The sequence below is a fragment of the Monodelphis domestica genome, chromosome 4 (assembly GCF_027887165.1).
Source record: "Monodelphis domestica isolate mMonDom1 chromosome 4, mMonDom1.pri, whole genome shotgun sequence".
NCBI classification, from domain to species: domain Eukaryota; kingdom Metazoa; phylum Chordata; class Mammalia; order Didelphimorphia; family Didelphidae; genus Monodelphis; species Monodelphis domestica.
The window spans coordinates 110493954-110512308 of NC_077230.1; the positions used below are offsets into that span (position 1 = coordinate 110493954).

General features: G+C 33.0%; 1 protein-coding gene across 5 annotated transcripts in view; it reads left to right on the forward strand.

Moving 5' to 3' along the window:
- The window catches only part of WDR33 (WD repeat domain 33), a 110249-nt gene that overhangs the window by 45768 nt on the left and 46126 nt on the right, over positions 1–18355 (forward strand). For 3 of the 5 annotated variants that reach the window (XM_007493982.3, XM_007493983.3, XM_007493984.3), the window contains 5 exons: positions 171–239; positions 959–1063; positions 2989–3084; positions 3284–3435; positions 5192–5289. In XM_007493982.3, the coding sequence (XP_007494044.1) occupies positions 171–239; positions 959–1063; positions 2989–3084; positions 3284–3435; positions 5192–5289 (520 nt within the window). Of the gene's footprint in view, positions 1–170; positions 240–958; positions 1064–2988; positions 3085–3283; positions 10047–18355 lie in introns of those variants that run through there. The other 2 variants (XM_056793705.1, XM_056793704.1) reach the window with 2 other exon arrangements.

The window sequence follows — 18355 nt, forward strand, 5'->3', positions numbered from 1 at the left end:
GATAGTCTTCAAAAGATTACTATGCCTAGGAATTTCATAATATTCAATGCGCATTCTCAATCTCCCCCACCCTCCACTATTATTACATGGCCTTTTATTTTGCTCATGACTCATTGGAGTACAGAAGTGAGTATAATCAAAAATAATTTTTTTTTTTAAACAAACTCCAGAACAGAGTGTGGCAGAGAGACCAGAGAGACATGCGGGCAATTCAACCTGATGCAGGATACTACAATGATGTAAGTTTCAAATTGTCAGAGTCATATAATAAAACATCATTTCTTGGAAGGTTTGATGAATAGATACCCTGAAGATATCTAGAAATCATATTCCTCAGATATTGTTAAGTATAAAAGGCAGTTATTTCTTGTCTTGAAAGTATCAAATTGTCTTATGAGAAATATGGGATGTGAAAATTATATTGAAACTTGATCTACCACAAAACATTTAAGATATACTTTCTTGTTAATGAAAAATAATTAAATAAGCTTCCAAGCTTTTAATTTTGTTTTTGTAGGTTTGGAGAACTTTTATGACTTTATTTCTTAATCTGTTTAATAATAAACTTATTCCTAATTCAAGAGGTAGTTGTAGTATCATCTGGAGTAGTAATGGTGAACCTTTTAGAGGGGTGGGTGATGCCCTCAGATGCGTGTCGAGATGGAGAGGGGAGCAGCTTGGCTCCTTTTCCCTCTGACTTTCTAGTAATGGACTCTGTGCTGGGGTGACCATGGGCATGCTCATTGAGAGGACTCTTGAGTACCCCCCCCCCCCCCCCCCCCCCCGCACGTGTGCCATAGGTTCACCACCATAGTTCTGGAGCATTATTGTAAACCTTTTGCTCTCTAAATGCTTTGAAGAAAAATAGAAAAGGTTTACCATTGCTTCTACTTCATTTGCTAAAGTTGTAATATTTGTTTGTTCTCTGCTTTTAAAGTACTGCTTTCTTCTTTTGTAGCTGGTTCCCCCCATAGGAATGCTGAATAATCCTATGAATGCAGTTACAACCAAATTTGTTCGGACATCTACCAATAAAGTTAAATGTCCAGTATTTGTTGTTAGGGTGAGTATTCTTTTACATGTTTTAGGGGACTGGTTTTAGGGGACTAGGTTTACAAACTGGTTTCCAGTTTGTAAAATGAGGAAACTGCTCATTAAATGAATTAAAAATATATACCTGAGAATCTGGGTCTACTTAATTTCTTTAATGCATATTTAATACCCTTTCTATTAGACTACTACGCTAGTCTATTGAGATTTAATGAAAAGTTCACAGATAAATCATTAGAAGTCAAAAATGAATGAATTGCATTGCTTAGAGGGCTGGGTCAGGGGAGTAGGCATGATGGATTTATCCTATCTTTCAAATCTAATTATTATGTATTGTAGGATAGAAATTCTTATTTGGCTTTTTTATTGATGTTACTTATTTTGCCAGCCACCAGACTTTGCCTTCATAAGCATTTTAGTTATATGGCAGCCTTGACTCTGATATGGTTGTGAACCTTCGAATGTATGGGGAAAATGTCTCCACAATAGAATAGTGACATAGAAGGCAAAGTTATGCTGAATGCTTCTCATAATATATTGATAGGTCTGTTTTTGCCAGCCAAAAATGAAAAGGAAGAGGACTTACTTGTGTTACCTAAAGCAATGAAATACAGGAGACTCACATGGGAAAGAATGGAGGCAAGGCTTTTCCATATTGAATAATCAAGTAGTTGGCAATAAAATAAATACAAGTGGCAACAAGCAGAATGAGAAAAAACTGATTAGGAAAAAAGAATAGGGACAACAGTAAGGAAAAGAAAGCTAATTAAAACATAAATAGGCTAGAGAAGGGTTAACTCACAGGTACACTATCCGACACATTTCATTGAGAGGGTATGTATGTATGTATGTATGTATGTATGTATGTATGTATGTATGTATGTATGTATGTATGTATGTATGTATGTATGTATGTATGCATGTGTGTATGTGTGCATGTGTGCATGTGTGTATGTATGTATGCGTGTGTATGTATGTGTGATGTATGCATGTATGTATGCATGCATGTGTGCGTGTATGTATGTATGTATGTATGTGTGGTGTATGTATGCAGACAGAAAAATACCAGCTGAAAAAAGTTGTCAGGGGTCATTTAATGTTGGGGCAAAGTAAAGCCATTTTTTAAATACCCATTTTTAAGAGATAAAAGGAGAAAAAAACCCAGTGATAGTATAAATGATTAAACTTAAGACACATAGGGTTATTCTGTTATTCCTGGAAATTCATTTGTTGTTCTAGTCACCATTGCTCTTGTTTCTTTCCCCAAACAAGTAATTACATTAATGTTCTAATACTAACTCATCATGAATGGGCTGACAGAGGCTTTCCTGAGACTACTAAATTAGACTACTAAATTTTGAGTAAATTTATAATTTAAAAGAATTTATAATTTAATAATGTAATTTAACAGATTAAGACTTTCATAATGTATACCTTTTCACCCAACCACTACTTCTTAATGTTTCATCCCAAATTGGATCAACACTAGTTGTAGAAAATTAAGTTTTCTTATAGTCTTTGTATTTCATAGTGACTAATCAAATAAGAACAAGCTATAATGGTTATTTTTACTTTTATTTCTTGGAAGATAAGATCTTTACTGAAACTGGCTTATTTTATATGAGGTTATTTTATAACCTGTCAAAATCTTGGTGGTTTTACATTTAATCTTGTGAAACTCATACTTGTTCTAGAGGAAAGCAGTGAAATAAGACTGATTTTAAATGAATAGAATAAAATAACATTCTTTAACATAATTTCATATATTCTGAAGGAGATAATTGTAAAGCAAAAGCCAAGATTTTCTATTTATTTCTTCTATTTGGGAAAGAATGTAAAGCAATTTAAAAATTATTCATGAAGCAGTGGACATCAAGTGAAATTTGACTTTTTCTAACCATTTTTTCTTTTCTTTTCTTTTTCCTTTTCCTTCCCCAGTGGACTCCAGAAGGGAGACGGTTGGTCACTGGGGCTTCTAGTGGAGAGTTTACCCTGTGGAATGGACTCACTTTCAATTTTGAAACAATATTACAGGTAACTGTATTCTTCAGAAGGTGGTCCCATTCTCTTGGACTATAAAGAATATGAAGTGTTCTCATTTTATATAATTTTAAAGGATAGTCTAATTGCTGCTGTCACACAGTATCACAGTATGTGCTCCTTTAAAGAGGTGTTATACATCAGATAAGTTTTGAAAAAAACTCTGTTTTACAAATATTTTGTAATTTCACAGGCTCACGATAGCCCAGTGAGGGCCATGACCTGGTCACACAATGACATGTGGATGCTGACAGCTGACCACGGGGGATATGTGAAATATTGGCAGTCCAACATGAACAACGTCAAGATGTTCCAGGCACATAAGGAGGCGATTAGAGAGGCCAGGTTTATACACAATATACCATTTTCTGTAGTTCCTATTGTCATGGTTAGACTGATCTCTAAATGTATGCTGGGTGCAGAGATGCATGGGCTCTGTCAGATTCTGGGAAACTTTGTGCACCCTAGAAACACAATATTTTCCTTTGTTTCCACATACTCAACATTTTGCTGGCACCTTCCTGAAGTAGTATTGTCCCAGTATCCGCCTCTGCAATATGTTAGAGATGTATTGTCTGCCGCATTTTGCACTGGTATTCTTTTCTTCATATTTATGGTTTACAATGTATTTAAGTTATTCCTTTTTGATGCTCATTGTGTAAGACAAGAATATTTCATTCCAAATAAAGAATTCAGTCTTTAATAATCCAAATGAATAAAATATAAAGCCTACAGAAATAAAACACTTACATAGTTCTCACAAATACAAGAAAAAGGCTTAAGTGAAGAACTGGTTGGCTTGGTTATTCCAAGACTTCAGATACGTATTAATATTACTATTAAAAAAAACCCTTACAGATATACTCTCTGGTTGTGAAAAACATTCATGGATTAATGAATGGGTTCTTCAAGCTTTGAAACTGTAAGCAAGCAAACTGACAAGAAGACTGTAGGACATTTCTCCTGATTCATTGTTGATACATCAGTTATTGAAAGTGTATTTTTTTTTTTAAAGTAGAGTTTCAAGTGATATTTTCAGCAAGTTGTAAAATATAATTTTTCAGTATGTACAGTAAAACTGAAGAAATGTTTCATATCTGAATCTGAAGAATTGCTGCAGCCTCAGAATAAAGCTATGCAGCATTCCTTTAGGTTGGTGCGGCCCTTGTGTGGTAGAAGGTTGACAATGTTACAAAAACAACACCCACAGCAATCATTCTTCTTCCCTTTGTAATTTATGAAGTAGTCAGATAAATTGTACCTGTGCTTAACTGTCTGGTTTAGTGTCATATTCATACACAGAACTGCCACATTAGTTCTTAGTTATAACAGTGATGCATTTGAAATAAATTAGTGAAATTTGCTAACCTTTAATTGCACTGAAATGGAAGTGACTGCCTTCATTTGCAGGAGTTATTTGAGCTTTAATCACGATTCTCATGTTTCCCTATAGTTACACCATAGGAAGTAGTTTCTGTGGGGTTTTCTAGGAAGGAGACAGGGGACCTCTTCATTCAAACACTCATATTAATAAGAAACATTTTACATAGGACTGCTTAGCAAACACTATACAACTGTCTTCCTACTTCTACTTACACTTTTTCCATAAAGACATAGTATTATTCCTACTTGTTTCACAGTGGCATATTTTCAGAAATATTGCCACCTCTATAATTTAGTTCAGCTGTTCATTTTCTCTTTCTGTCTTTTTCTGTCTTCCCTTCTCTTCCCCTTCTACCTCCACCTTGACCCTGCCTTGGCCCCTTGGGTTTTTTTTTGCCAGCACCAAAGGAGAAAGCTTTATTTTGGGAACATATGCAAAATTAGTGTTAAGAGTAAATTGTTAGGTCACTTTTTAAAATAAATTCTGAAAATAGAGGATTGAATACTAGGAAGCAGGAATAAAATAGTCTGCTGAATTCCTCTTTTGATGAAATGTGCCTTTCAGCTGGAACCATTCTCTAAGGGCACCATTGTTGGATACTTTCCCTCTCATCCTGTTTATAACGCCATACAGTATTTTATTTTGCCCTGTCTGAGAAGCACAGATAATCTGTTAAATGCTGACTTCTTTCCCCTGCTGTGTGTCTTCATGTAACAGTTTCTCACCCACGGATAATAAATTTGCTACATGCTCTGATGACGGAACTGTTAGAATCTGGGACTTTCTACGTTGCCATGAGGAAAGAATTCTCCGAGGTATGTGTACCAACAGTACTGATTGGAATTATTTAAATAGGGAAGACACTTTTAGCTAAGTAATCACAATACAACTCTTCTCCATTCTACCTTTAAATCCCTAGGTATAATTTTTTAAAGAAAGCAGACCTTTCATTGATTCACAATTGTTTTAAAGTCCCACTTTCCAGATTACTAGTATTTTCCCCATAAAGCTAGTTTGGTCATGGAGTTGAGTATAAGGATGTTTTCACATTAGTTGCCTTTGAATATGCTTCTTAAGGGGATCTGATCTCTTCCTGTCTCTTACTGAGAGTGCCATTTTTATTATTAATAAATACTGAACATCAACATGCTGCTGACATTTTATTCAGATTCCTCACATCCTCATGGCAATAACACTTTTTAGATATACTCTACTTACAAATTTTATTGCTTGACAAGTTTTATGTTCCATTAACTACACTTTTCTGTAATGATGCATAAATTAAAGCAGTTTTTTTCCATGTACCACATTTGGGCAACACATATATTTCTTAACCTTTTTTAATGGGCACTCCTAAGTTTGGAGAGCTCTCTAAGCTATTATTTTTGTGAAACTTAGAAACTACTCTTCCCTGTATGAATTACTCTTATTTCTGAAATCCCATAATAGTTTTGCTTAGATTAGGCAGACTCTAATATAGAGACCAAAGAGGATGATGGGGTAACTGTAATATGAAAGATAAAAATTAAAGATGAAACTTTTCCCACTGCATTGTGTATATTGTAATAGATCCACACATTTACACAGACACACAAACTGGAGCATATATGCTATATCTTGTACTAGTTGGTTGTGACTCTAGGCCAGAAGTTTTATTTTTCAAAAATATGGCCTGAACCTATTTTGTGTTAATCAACATGGTCAATAAAAGTACTTCTGCACTCTTAACTCTTGGTTCTAGTATACTACAAACTTAGAAACTTTCCCCAATAAATATAATCATGAATAAATAAAAAAACTGGGCTACAGAAATTGGTGTTCAAGATTTTCATTTCTGTTCATATTCACAATATTAGTGTAACTAACTCCCTTGTGAATAGTTAAGATAAGTTCACCAGTTCCTTTGTAGTATATAATGTTGATAATAATTTAAACAAGGGAAATGGGATGGTATTGTTCTTTTTTATCGCTAAAATCATTCAGTTTTATTTTTTCTTATTTACAGAATAATAGTTATGTAGCTAGAATGAGGACATAGTAATTTACATATCATAGATACCCTATTATAACTATACAATTGTGAAATTTTTCAGGTAAAAATAATTCTAGACATCTAAACCATTCCCCTTATTTTGGCCCTGTATGTTGTGATGTGTTCAAATTCACCAAAATAATTCCTTATTGGTATAGTACAACAGAAAGGGTGCTGCATTTGGATTTGGAAGACCTGGGTTCAAATCCTGGTTTTGCTATTTAAGCTGTTACCCTGGACAAATCACTTTATCTTCTGTTTCATCACCTGTAAAATGAAGGAATCGGGTTAGGTGGCCTCTGAAATCCCTTTTAAGTTCTAAATCTATGATAATAAGATCTCGTAAGTTGGAAATTGAATCCGAATCTTTGGCTCATAAACTTTTCCCCTTATATTTTGTTATTCTTTCCCATCTTTTTTCTCTGCCAGTAGTGCTTCTAACTCTTAAATCATAAATACAAAACACAAGCTTTTCTTGTTGTTAAGATTAAAAGAAAATGGGAATTACTTTTCAATTAAGTGAAATATAGAATATAAAACTAGATTTACTATACTAGAACAGCATGGAAGAAAGATATACTTTTTAAATTGATCTGTACTTATGACTTCATCAGTGGAAGGAATGTCATAGATAACTTTCATAGATGCAAATAAGCACGTGGTCTACAAGTTATTTTTTAATCTTTTTTTTTTAACCTTTCTCTTATAAATTAGAATTGATAAGGCAGAAGAGCAGAAAGGGCCTGGCAGTTGGGGTTAAATGATTTGCTGAAGGCCACATAGCTGGGAAGTATCTTGAGGCCAGTTGAACCCAGGTCCTCCTGAACCTGGCACTGTTTACTGTGTTACCTAGCTGCCCCTAAAAGTTATAATATTAGAAGAATTGCTTTTGACATCAAAGAGCTTAAGGACCTAGAGTATGTATGAGGTAGGCCTTCAACTTGGGTCTTTCTGATTCTAAGTTGGCATTCTAAATGCTAAACTATGCTTTTGATAAAACTATTCTGTTTCTAAAGAAAACTGGCTACTTTAATTTCATTTTTATCTAGTGTCTCCAGTTGAGTTTTCTCCAACTTTGCCATAAAGTAAGCTATGGTAGAGATTATGTTATGCAGAAATAAGAATGGAAGATTTTGATGTTTTTGTTTTTTAATTCTAATTTATTACCATGAAAATTTTAAAATTGATTAAAATTAAAAGGTAATTTTGAAGTGACTTTGCTTCTAGTCATAGTTTTATGATTTGGCCTTAATGTCCAGTTTGATGAAATCAAGGTGTATAAGTTACCAGTTCCAAAGGCTGTAAATTCACCTTTTTAGTGTCAAAGTGACCTGTTCTTTTTTTATAACAACAACTTTTTGTATATTATGCAACCATGTTTATTCTTGAATTTCGTGGTTTATTGTCCCTAGCTTTAGATTTGTTGGGGCTCTTTGTTTCAGGGACAGTGGCATTCATTTGGCCACAGAGTTTCATGCTGATTTTTTTTTTTTGGTGCCCTTTTAAAATCAGCTTGTGCTGGTGCAAAAGGAAAGCAAATTTATAGAAATGATAAACTTTATTTTTGTTTAAACCCTTACTTTTTCCATCTTGGAATCAAAAGTATATATTGGTTCCAAGGCAGAAGAGAGGTAAGGGCTAGGCAATAGGGGTTAAGTAACTTGCCCAGGGTCACAAAGCTGGAAAGTATCTGAGGCCAGATTTGAACCTGAGACCTCCCATCTCTGGGCCTGGCTCTCAATTCACTGAGCTACCCAGTAGCCCCTGAAAAAATAATCTTTATTTTCCAGATTCTTTTATTAATCTAGCCCTCAAAGAAGGAACAATATTTCTAATTTCTGACACATAAAGTGCCTTGGCTGATCCCTACTTAGGCAAAACTAATCGGAACAATGAAAAATTTGTTGAATCACATTTCTCTTACCAGATGGTACATAGTATCATAAATCAGCTAAATGCTCAGTCATGCAAATCATATTTGTTTAATAATACACATTTATTATAATGTTTCAAAACATTTAATACTGAAGAGAAGACTATATCAAATATTTGTCTATCTGAGTAGTAACCATTTTGGAGAATTTGAGTTTAAAAGAACCCTTTACCTTGTTCTAATTATGTGTTTGACTCTAACCTAAGTATACCCTTACTTTATATCAGAACTCTTTATTCAGCAGATATTTATTAAGATTCTTCTTTCTGTTAATTGCTCTTTAGAATTAAGAATTATTATTAAAACAGTCCTTGTCTTCATTGAACCCTTAATAGTCTTTTAGAGATGTACAGTACATTGTACTATACTGCATTTCTAATGTGATAATTTCCATGTAAGTGATACAGACAACATAATATAGGGGTACAAATATCAATCCTTAATCCATCAGTTTTATCTGAAATGAAAAGTAAAATGAATGGACGAAGCAATATGGAATCTACAAAAAAATACTGAAACATCTATAATGAGCAGTTATTGTGTACTTTTTGCATCTGAATAACACATGTAAAAGAAACATTGTACTGTGGAAACATTCAGAGTATATAGGACATAGAATTATTGATTATTGAATTTTATGTATATGTTAACTTTGTGGATCAAATACCTGAGTAAATAATTTGTTAATTACTTTGCCATAAAATGGAATAAGGTAATTTGCTTATACGTGGCATATGAGTGCATAATAAATATTTATTGAATTAAAGTAGTCTAAAATAGATCTGTTAGAGTAGGAAACTAAATTATATGTTTATTCTCTATTCAGTGAGATGGTTAGGAAGAAATATGGAGAATTATTTGTTAACTAGATAAGCTTACAGTATTTCTTCCTGGAATACTTTCAAATGAATACTCTTATTAAAAGTTCTTTATGATACACTTCAATTTCTGTCTCCATTTTCAGGCTCAGATATAATTTCTTAGAATCAAGGTGTAGACGTATAACTTGGTATATGTTTTAAGTAAGGTTGTAACCATTTTGGAAAAATGTTGAGCTCTGTTTGAAATTCATATCTGATGTTTTGGGGCCTCCTTACTATACAGATTTTCTGCTTTTGGCCTTATAGTCCATGCAGCTTATATTTTTTACTGTAGTTTTATATAACAAGAATAAACAAGTCCTTCTTTATATGGGAAACTGATAAGTTTTTATTGGTATAGATAGATACTTCTAATACATATTTGAAAAGTTTCCTTAAATATTGTAAAGATACCCTCTCATATATCTTTTAAACTTGTTGATTGTTCATTTTTTACAAGTTTTGTGGAAAAAAAATTTGATTGACCTCCTCTCCAGATCACTAGGAATTCTGAATTTTATATGTTTAAAAAATAATCAGATTTACTTTATTATGGCCTTTACTCTTTTATAATTGGTTGAGAACCAGTGAAAAAAACAAATCTTGGAAAAGAGGGAATATTGTATTGCTCTTTTGATATTTTCTTTTGGCTGTTACATTTTTTCTGTGCCAAATAAATGTAGTAGGGAATTTTACATTTCTTCCTTTTCCTTACAATAAAAATGTTCAATATTTTGTTCTTTCATATTTCTCAGTATCTTTTGAAGTTTACTTTCTATCTCTTGTATACATAAAAACTTCCACTTTTTGTTCTGGTATAAAAATTAGATCACCAATCCACATTTTACTCTATTCTTGCCCTGAAATGTGTGATGTGCTTTTAAAAAAAGCATTCTAATTTTGTTTGAGTCAGAACTTAACACATATTTAAGGATAATTATGATAAAACATAACTTATTTTAAGATGAAATAAAATATCTGGCATATGGTACATTTGGGGTAACTCATTTTTAAAATATCCTTGGTCATAGACTCTTCCTCAGAAATAGGATATTGCATAACCTTAAGCTGTCCTGTAAGAAAAACTACCTTTTTCTTTGAGATTTTAAGTCAGGAAAGTTCTTTAAATTAGTTTTTAAAAGGTTGGATAAATTGTAACCTAGATAATTTACCATTGTTGTCATTTGTGTTGTTTTAGAGTATTTTATATGTAGATTAAGTCAATGAATTACTTTCATATTTTAAACTTCTATGGTGTTTTCCAACTGTTTTGGAAAATGTTAGTGCAAACCAAATATATTCCCTGGTGATTTATATAGTCTGATGGATTTAGGACTGACCCCAAATGCTGGGACGATTCTTTTTGTGTACCCTACTTCATTCCTGCCTTCCTTTCCCACACTTCTATTTCTGTCATTTTAAATTGATACACAATGTGGAACTCACCTCCTGAATCTCTTACATATCAATAAGTCTATTACTGTTTCTGGGTTCAATTCAATTTAATAAATATTTAGTGTCTTTTGTATGCATTGCAGTCTCCTTGGGCACACTGCAATTAACTGAGGTTCCTAGAACTTTTTATGTTATGGCTTTCTTTTCTGACTCCTTTCTTGTTTTTCATAATAATGTAGTGTTATTTTTAGTGACCTACTCCTTACTACCATATTCACAACTAGTTCCATTTTCCTTTCTTCTCATTTATTTTCAGCATTGTGCCTGGGAGCTTCCTCCTTTTGTGTCATGTAGATATTCACATATTTAGGTGTACTGTTGAATAGGAAGGTAGTACAAAATTGCATATAGAGCTGACTTTGAAGCCGAAAAGACCTGGTTTGAGTCTCACCTCTGAGTCATATAGGCTGTTTGACCTCTGGGCAAGTTTCTTTAATTTTTTGTTTTCTAGGTATCTCTTTGAGTGTAAGACTACAAGTTGCTGAGAAAGTTCTTACCTCCAATAGCAAGAAGGTGTTTCCTTCCCTGGATTTCACTGTTCTTAATGAAATCACAGGTTTGGTCTCAGTTCTTGTGCATCATAGAATTCAAAGTGTGGCAGGTGTAATAGGTTAAGGGATCTTGAAACCTGTGTTTAATCTTTGAGATATCAAAGAGAGCACAAGTTATGCCAGAAAATTGGAGATGGAAATTCTACCTGACCTTTTTAAAAATAATGGATTTTGCAAGCTGATGAGAAAAACAGATTTCTGTTATAAAATTGTTTTTGAAACAAGTAGTTTAATAACTAAAAAGAGAACATATTTATCCATGGAAGACTAAGTTCATTTCCTTTTCAATTGAGTTTAACTAGACTAATAGAAATCTTTAAACATTTATTAAGCATTTCCTATATCCTAAGTATTAAAAATCTATAGGAAACAATGTGAACAGCCCCTATCCTCAAGTAGCTCAAATTTCTATAGAGAAAGACTGTACTAAGGCATTTACAGAACAAATGCATGCAAAATAAAAAACTTATTGGGATACTTAGTTTAATATAGAAAGTTGTTCTTTTTGGCTTAAAAAAAATTTTTTTTTAAATCTTTACCTTCCATCTTGGAATCAAAACTGTGTATTGCCCAAGGCAGAAGAGCTAGGCAGCGGGGTTAAGTGACTGCCCCAGTGTCACACAGCTAGGAAGTGTCTGAGGCCAGTTTTGAACCTAGAACCTCCCATTTCTAGGCCTGGCTCTCAATCCACTGAACCACTTACCTAGCTGCCCCATAGAAAGTTAGTTTTTAAACTTAAGCTTTTAAGGAAGAAATTGATGTAAGAATAGAAAACCTTCCAGGCATGGTGAGACTACCTTTGTAAAGGTAAAGAGATGACACGTGGGAGGAAGAAAGAAGGCAAATTTGGCTAGTTCGTAGAGTATTCTTAGTATTAGGGGTAGAAATTTATGTATAAGAAGGAAAAAGTTTAGAGCCAGGTTATGAAGAATTGTAAATGATAAATAAGTTTCTATTTGATTTTATAGTTAATTAGGAATCCCTAGAGTTTACTCTTTAAAAATATCATATTGGAAGATAGACTGTGGAGGAGGGGTGACTCTTAGGCAGGGAGACCAAGGCTCATAGAGTACTTGTCCTGGCAAAAGAAGAAGAGGGCTTAAACCAGGATGATGTTTCCCTGTATGCAGAGAAGGAAACATATGGGGAAGAGCTTATGATGGTTGAATTAATAAAGACTTGGAAACATTAAACACATACATTATGTGTTAAGAAGATAAAGATGACCCTAAGGTTGTTACCATAGGGGTAACTAAGGATGGTGCCCTCAATTAAAATAGGGAAGTTATGAAGGTAGGAAATTTTAAAGCGAGAGGCAGTTGGTTTGATTTTAAATGTATTGATCTGGACCCTAGTGAACATAATATTGAAATATTTCCTGGATAGTTCAGTTCGGTAGATTCTTAACTGGTCTCTCTATATCTATCTGCCTGTCTATCTATATCTATAGGTATAATTTCAGTTCAGTGAAAAAATGTTTATAAATATTGAAAATATGGAAGCCATAATTTTAAGTTTTTATGGGTAATACAGTCCTGGGAAGCATAGATTTTACATTGATAAAAATTAGTTCAAATTTGTTAAAAAAATTTATAACCTGGAGATATGGTCTTAATTTAGAGCCTATGAACTTTAAAAAAAATTAAATATTTTGGTAACTACTTCAGTATAATTGGTTTTCCATGTAATTTAGGTGCTTTACTTAGCAGCATTCTAAGAAGGGGGTCTAGAGGGCTCACCAGATTGCCAGAAAGTACCAAAAAAAGAGTAAACTTGTCTTTGAACAAGTTGAAGTTAAAATGTAATAACCTGTATTCTCACTAATTCTCACTAAAAAAGTCCTACTAATGAAGCTTTGATGAGGCCTGGGTATGACTATGTAAAATAAAATCCAAATGTGTTAATTGGCTGGACTCATAATAAGCCAGCAATGTGATGTGAAAGCCAAACAAGCTAATGTGATCATGGGCTTTCTGGAAAAAATGTATCTCATTTTTCCCCTGAATTTTTTTTTCTGTTATCAAATCTGAAACATTAATCTTGAGTGCTGCATTATGGATTATTGACATTGGTGTATGTTGAGAAATAGACAACTAGGAAGTTGAGGGCGAATCAATCAGTGTTATATGAAGATTAATTGAAAGATTCAGTGATCTTTAGACTTAGGGGAAATTGGATAGCTATTTTTATATATTTGAAAGAGTTGTTATGAGGAAATAGGATAAGATTTATGTTCTGTAGCTACAGAAGACATTATTAAATCCACATATCAGGAATTTTGGAACCACTCGATATGCCTCTAATTGGGGTTAAGTTTGCTAACCTCTGTTCTTTTGTTGGGTGCTGAGACACATTAAGATTCTCTTAAAAATGTAGCATCAGAACAATGCCTGAACTTTTAGAACAGTTTTTTTTTTTAAGAAACCCAGTTATATGTTCTTAGTTCTTCATACTTTTTTCTATTATATTTTTTCCATAATTTTATGGTTCATCTTTATTTTTCTCTTACACATAATTGTCCTTTTAAGTGATTTCTCATTATCCTTCAAGTCTTTTGCACATATCTTAAATATTGTCACCTTTTTCCTCTTGATTTTTCATTCCCTTCCCTCAATAAAATCCCCCAGCTTTCTTTTCTTTCTTAATATTGAGAATCTTTTCCACATTTTTGGCATATTTATATAGTTATCTCTTCCTTTTAGAAATTTGTTTCCTTCACTTTGAAAGTATGTAAGTTTTAGAACTGCTACTTTTTTTGTGTTTACTTTTAATAAGAGTTGTTAATAGGTAAACAGAATGTAAGCATGACTAATATTTATTTTTAAAATTGCTCAGTGAACTTTATAATAAAAAGGAAAACTTACATAATTGTCAACCATAGTTTATCAATTATTTAAACAATAACTGTTGGCGATGGCATTACATAGCACACATGCCCCAGTGTGCTGAAGGGGGCTGCTCCATTTCCCCTCTCTATTGCACCTGAGGACAGTTTTTCACATGCTCTGCCCCTCTGTCCAGCAGTCCAATGTGAGCATTTCCTCCACTGTTTGGGGGTAATTGCAGGTTCACAGGCTGCTTGAAGGTGCAGTTTGGTCACACAGTCTCTAAAAGGTTTGCCCATACTGTGCTATAACTTCAATTATTATATCCTGGAATAATTTTGTTAAATTCTAGTTAATATATAGACTACTTTAAATTCTGCTTTTCACTTTTTATTATACAGAATTCCATTATGGTTTTTTTTTTTGCCACAGTTTTTAAGGCATTCGTGTACTATTTACAATTTTTCCAATTTTCCAAGTTATAGAATTATGAACCTTTTGTGCAAATAATCATTTCTCTTGGGATGTATTCAGAAGAGTGGGGATTTCTTTAATTTTGAAAACTCATTTAAAATATCCCACTTAAAAATTGAGAACTATTTTAAGTTTTCTAGAAACTACTTATGATCCAGCATACATAATTTAGATTCTAAATATATCAAAGAAAATTGTGCCCTTTTATGTGTTTCATAGTTTCATACGTGTAAAATGGTATCTTTGTCAAATTTAATTTCTTGAATATTGGCCATAGATGTCACCAAAAAATATTTCCTAAATCTTTTAGTTAAGGTTAAGAAGGCAAATGCAGACTTAATATTTAACAGTTGTTGTTGAAACCTTTTTTGAAGGGTAAGGGGAGGCGGGGGAGGGATTGGACTTTGATTGGACAAGTCATGTAGATAATTCCCTTTTATCCAGGGGAATCTGGAGATGATATTGCCTGGGATGCCAAATTAAAGTTAACTGACTTTTCTGGGGTCACAAAGATCAGTATGCTTTGGAGATGGAAACCATTTCACTCTGTGTGATTCTTCTCAGGTGAAAACATAAATCTGAAGCATTCCCTAAATTTGGGACTTGGTCCTTTCAGTGCTTACATAAGCATAATTGAGAATTCCATGTAAGTGTGACCTTTGTCTTTGTCTTAGTCATGGATGAGGGGTAAAATTCAAGAACAAAACTGCCAAGAAATAGAAACCTATCTTTCTGTGAAGCTTTTTCTATGATGCATGGCCCATGAAAAATCATCAAGAGGAAGAGGACCAAGGGATCCGACCAATTCATATAATTAAATGATCTGAATAATTGATGTTTGATTGATCAATTAGGAAAGGTATTAAAGGAGGACAGAAATCAGAAGAGGCCATCTCTTCATTCTGATTACTCAAATTTTAAGCTGGTGACCAGGGACTACACAGATTATAAAGCATCTAGTATAGTACCTGTTGGCAAATAAAGAGCTTTAAGCATTTTATGCTATTGAGATCCTATTTTTGTTTTCTTAGTATCACATAAGCTCACTGGTGCTTATTCTCAAGACTAAAATTTAAGACTTAAAAATATAAACCTTTGAAAATCTACATATTATAAAGCAAATGTAAACTCAACAAAGTATTTGATTCAGATCTCTGGAAGGAAGACCATTATAGTAATGGGACCTTAAAAAGCTTAATAAAACTGTACATTTAACTTTGAGTTAACTCATTTTGATATTTTTAAAATGGGCAAACCAGCATTGCATTTTTCTGTACTTCCTGATACAAGAAGATATCTGAAGAAAAAGCACATTGAAAATTTGACTGAGAAACCTTATCAAAAATAACATAGTAAAGTGCTCCGGAGGTGGCAGATAATTGTGGAACTCATTTTAGTTTGATTTTTGGAAGGGATAGCAGTTTTTGCCAGTCCAGGGTTAGAGTTTCTAGTGCAACTTAAGTTTGTGAAGCATAGGATACAATCATTATCATATGTTATATGCAGGTTTCTGAAGGATGGGATTTGCAGCACTGAATTATAGTTGGAATTTATGGTGAGTCCTTGATCAAAAGAATATTCAAATTAAACATCAGTTGTAAGAACGTTTATGTATGCCTTTCAAAATTCAAAACTGGGAGAGATAAGCAAAGGAAACAATATATTAATTTCTTCATTTTATATTTGTATGATAAGTGAAATGAAAACACTATATTTAATTCATTTTGCTTGCAAATTTTTACCCTTTAAGTCTGTGTACCTGTCTGTAAGCCCAACCCTCTTTCTGAGATTAATCTGGATCTTTATTGTCATTATCAATGCTGCATCATAGTAAATTGCTAAAGAACACATAAAAGGGCAGCTAGGTGGCTCAGTATATTAAGAACCAGGCTTGGAGATGGGAGGTCCTAGGTTGAAATGTGGCCTCAGATACTTTTACCTTTGTGGCTCTGGGCAAGCCACTTAATTCCAGTTGCCTATTCCTTACCACTCTTTTGCCTTGAAATCAATATTTAGTATCAATTATAAGAAGGTAAGGGTTTATAAAAAGATAAAAGCACATAAAATATTTAGTTCTCAGACATTATTGTGAAATTGGTTAGTATTAGTCTAAATGTTGAGCAACTTCCTTTCTGAATCTTGTCCAGAAGCCAACGTACTTCAAGTTCCAGTATTTCTTATAATAACAAAGAAGACGTGATTTCCCCAAGAAGTGAGTAGCAGAGAGAGGTAGGATTAGGATGTGTTATATATTTTTGACCAAGTTTAGACTTTATCAAGTTAATGGCTGGTTCTTAAAATATTTTTAGGTCATTTAAAATAAATTTGTTATGTCTTTTAAATTAAATTGAGCCTTTTATAGTAGTTCTCCCCCTGCCCCCCAACTCATCTTTAGGATGAACTAAAGATAAAGATTCTTCTACTAAGGCTCCTAGAAACTGAAGAATCTTGTCAGTTTTTTTTATGATAGCAGGTGTGTATTAATTGTTTAATCCAAGAAAAATGCCTGCAGACTTTACTATAATCTCTTAACTAGGTACATTTATCTGGGCAACATGACACTTTACATTTTCTTACATGTGATATGTGCTTTTAAAATGATTTACGTGTAAAGGTTTCATACCTTTTCTACATGCAGTCATAGTTTCCTAAAATTTTGCGGTACTTAATTTGTCTACTGATGATTGAAAATGATATTCTTAAAATCATGTTCCTTCAGCTGTACCCAAGAATAGTTCTTGTAGTTCCAGAAATTAAGATAGTTTTATTTAGCCATATTTGCCAAAACTAGTACCTAGGTAGGCTAGCTTCTTAAAATAGATGGTATTCCTTTCTAGTATATTTTTTATCCTTATTTCTATTAGGATTGTCATTAATACTCTTCAATATACCTTATATGTATTACCTGTATTTCTCAAGAGAATAATATTCTCTATCAAAATAGTCTTGAAATGAAAACAAAACCAAAAAGGTTCCCACCAGAATACTTTTTGTTATTCCATTGACAAACTGCAATTTTCCACTGTTTCTTGATTTTTGTTCTAAATGGTTTATTACCACTTAGATGCCATTTGCTTGTTTGCCACTATATGTGAGCTTCATTAAGTAGAGTTCTGTTGCCATACGGTGTCCTATACGTATGTATATAGAAACAATGCAGAACTGGAACCAAGTTTGCTTGGTATTACTTCATCCCTTCCCCTTAGACAAGATTGAAAATTATTAAGTACTCAACAATATCTTACTGATATTTTCATGTTAGTGTGAGGAAATAATAAAGTTTAAAGGGGATTAATTAAGATTTGTTGGGTTACTTTCTGGTAAATGTGCTAGTACTATAGAAAGACTTCTTAGTATAAGACCTTGATGAGCAATTATAACAAGAGTTTTTACTTGATAGTAGCAGTAGCCAACTAGTAATTTTGTTTTTAGCCTATCTTGATGCAAACTATTAAATAATTCCATATTATATGTTTCTCTTGATCTCAGACATTTCCAGAGAAATATCTTTTTTTAGTAAAACTTAAATGGGTCAGTGATTCCTGAAAAAAGGGGTTCATTGCTTTTTTTTCTTGCATTTTAAATAAGAGGCACCTAGCCATTTAAAGAATTAGCAAAGATTGTATCATTCAAGTGCTAAGTTTAACTTTTGTCAACATCTTAAATTTCTTGTGACTTTTCTCTGAAATATTTACTTTGCATTGCTGTTTTATTTCTCTAAACAGCATATACATTATAATAGCTCATTATT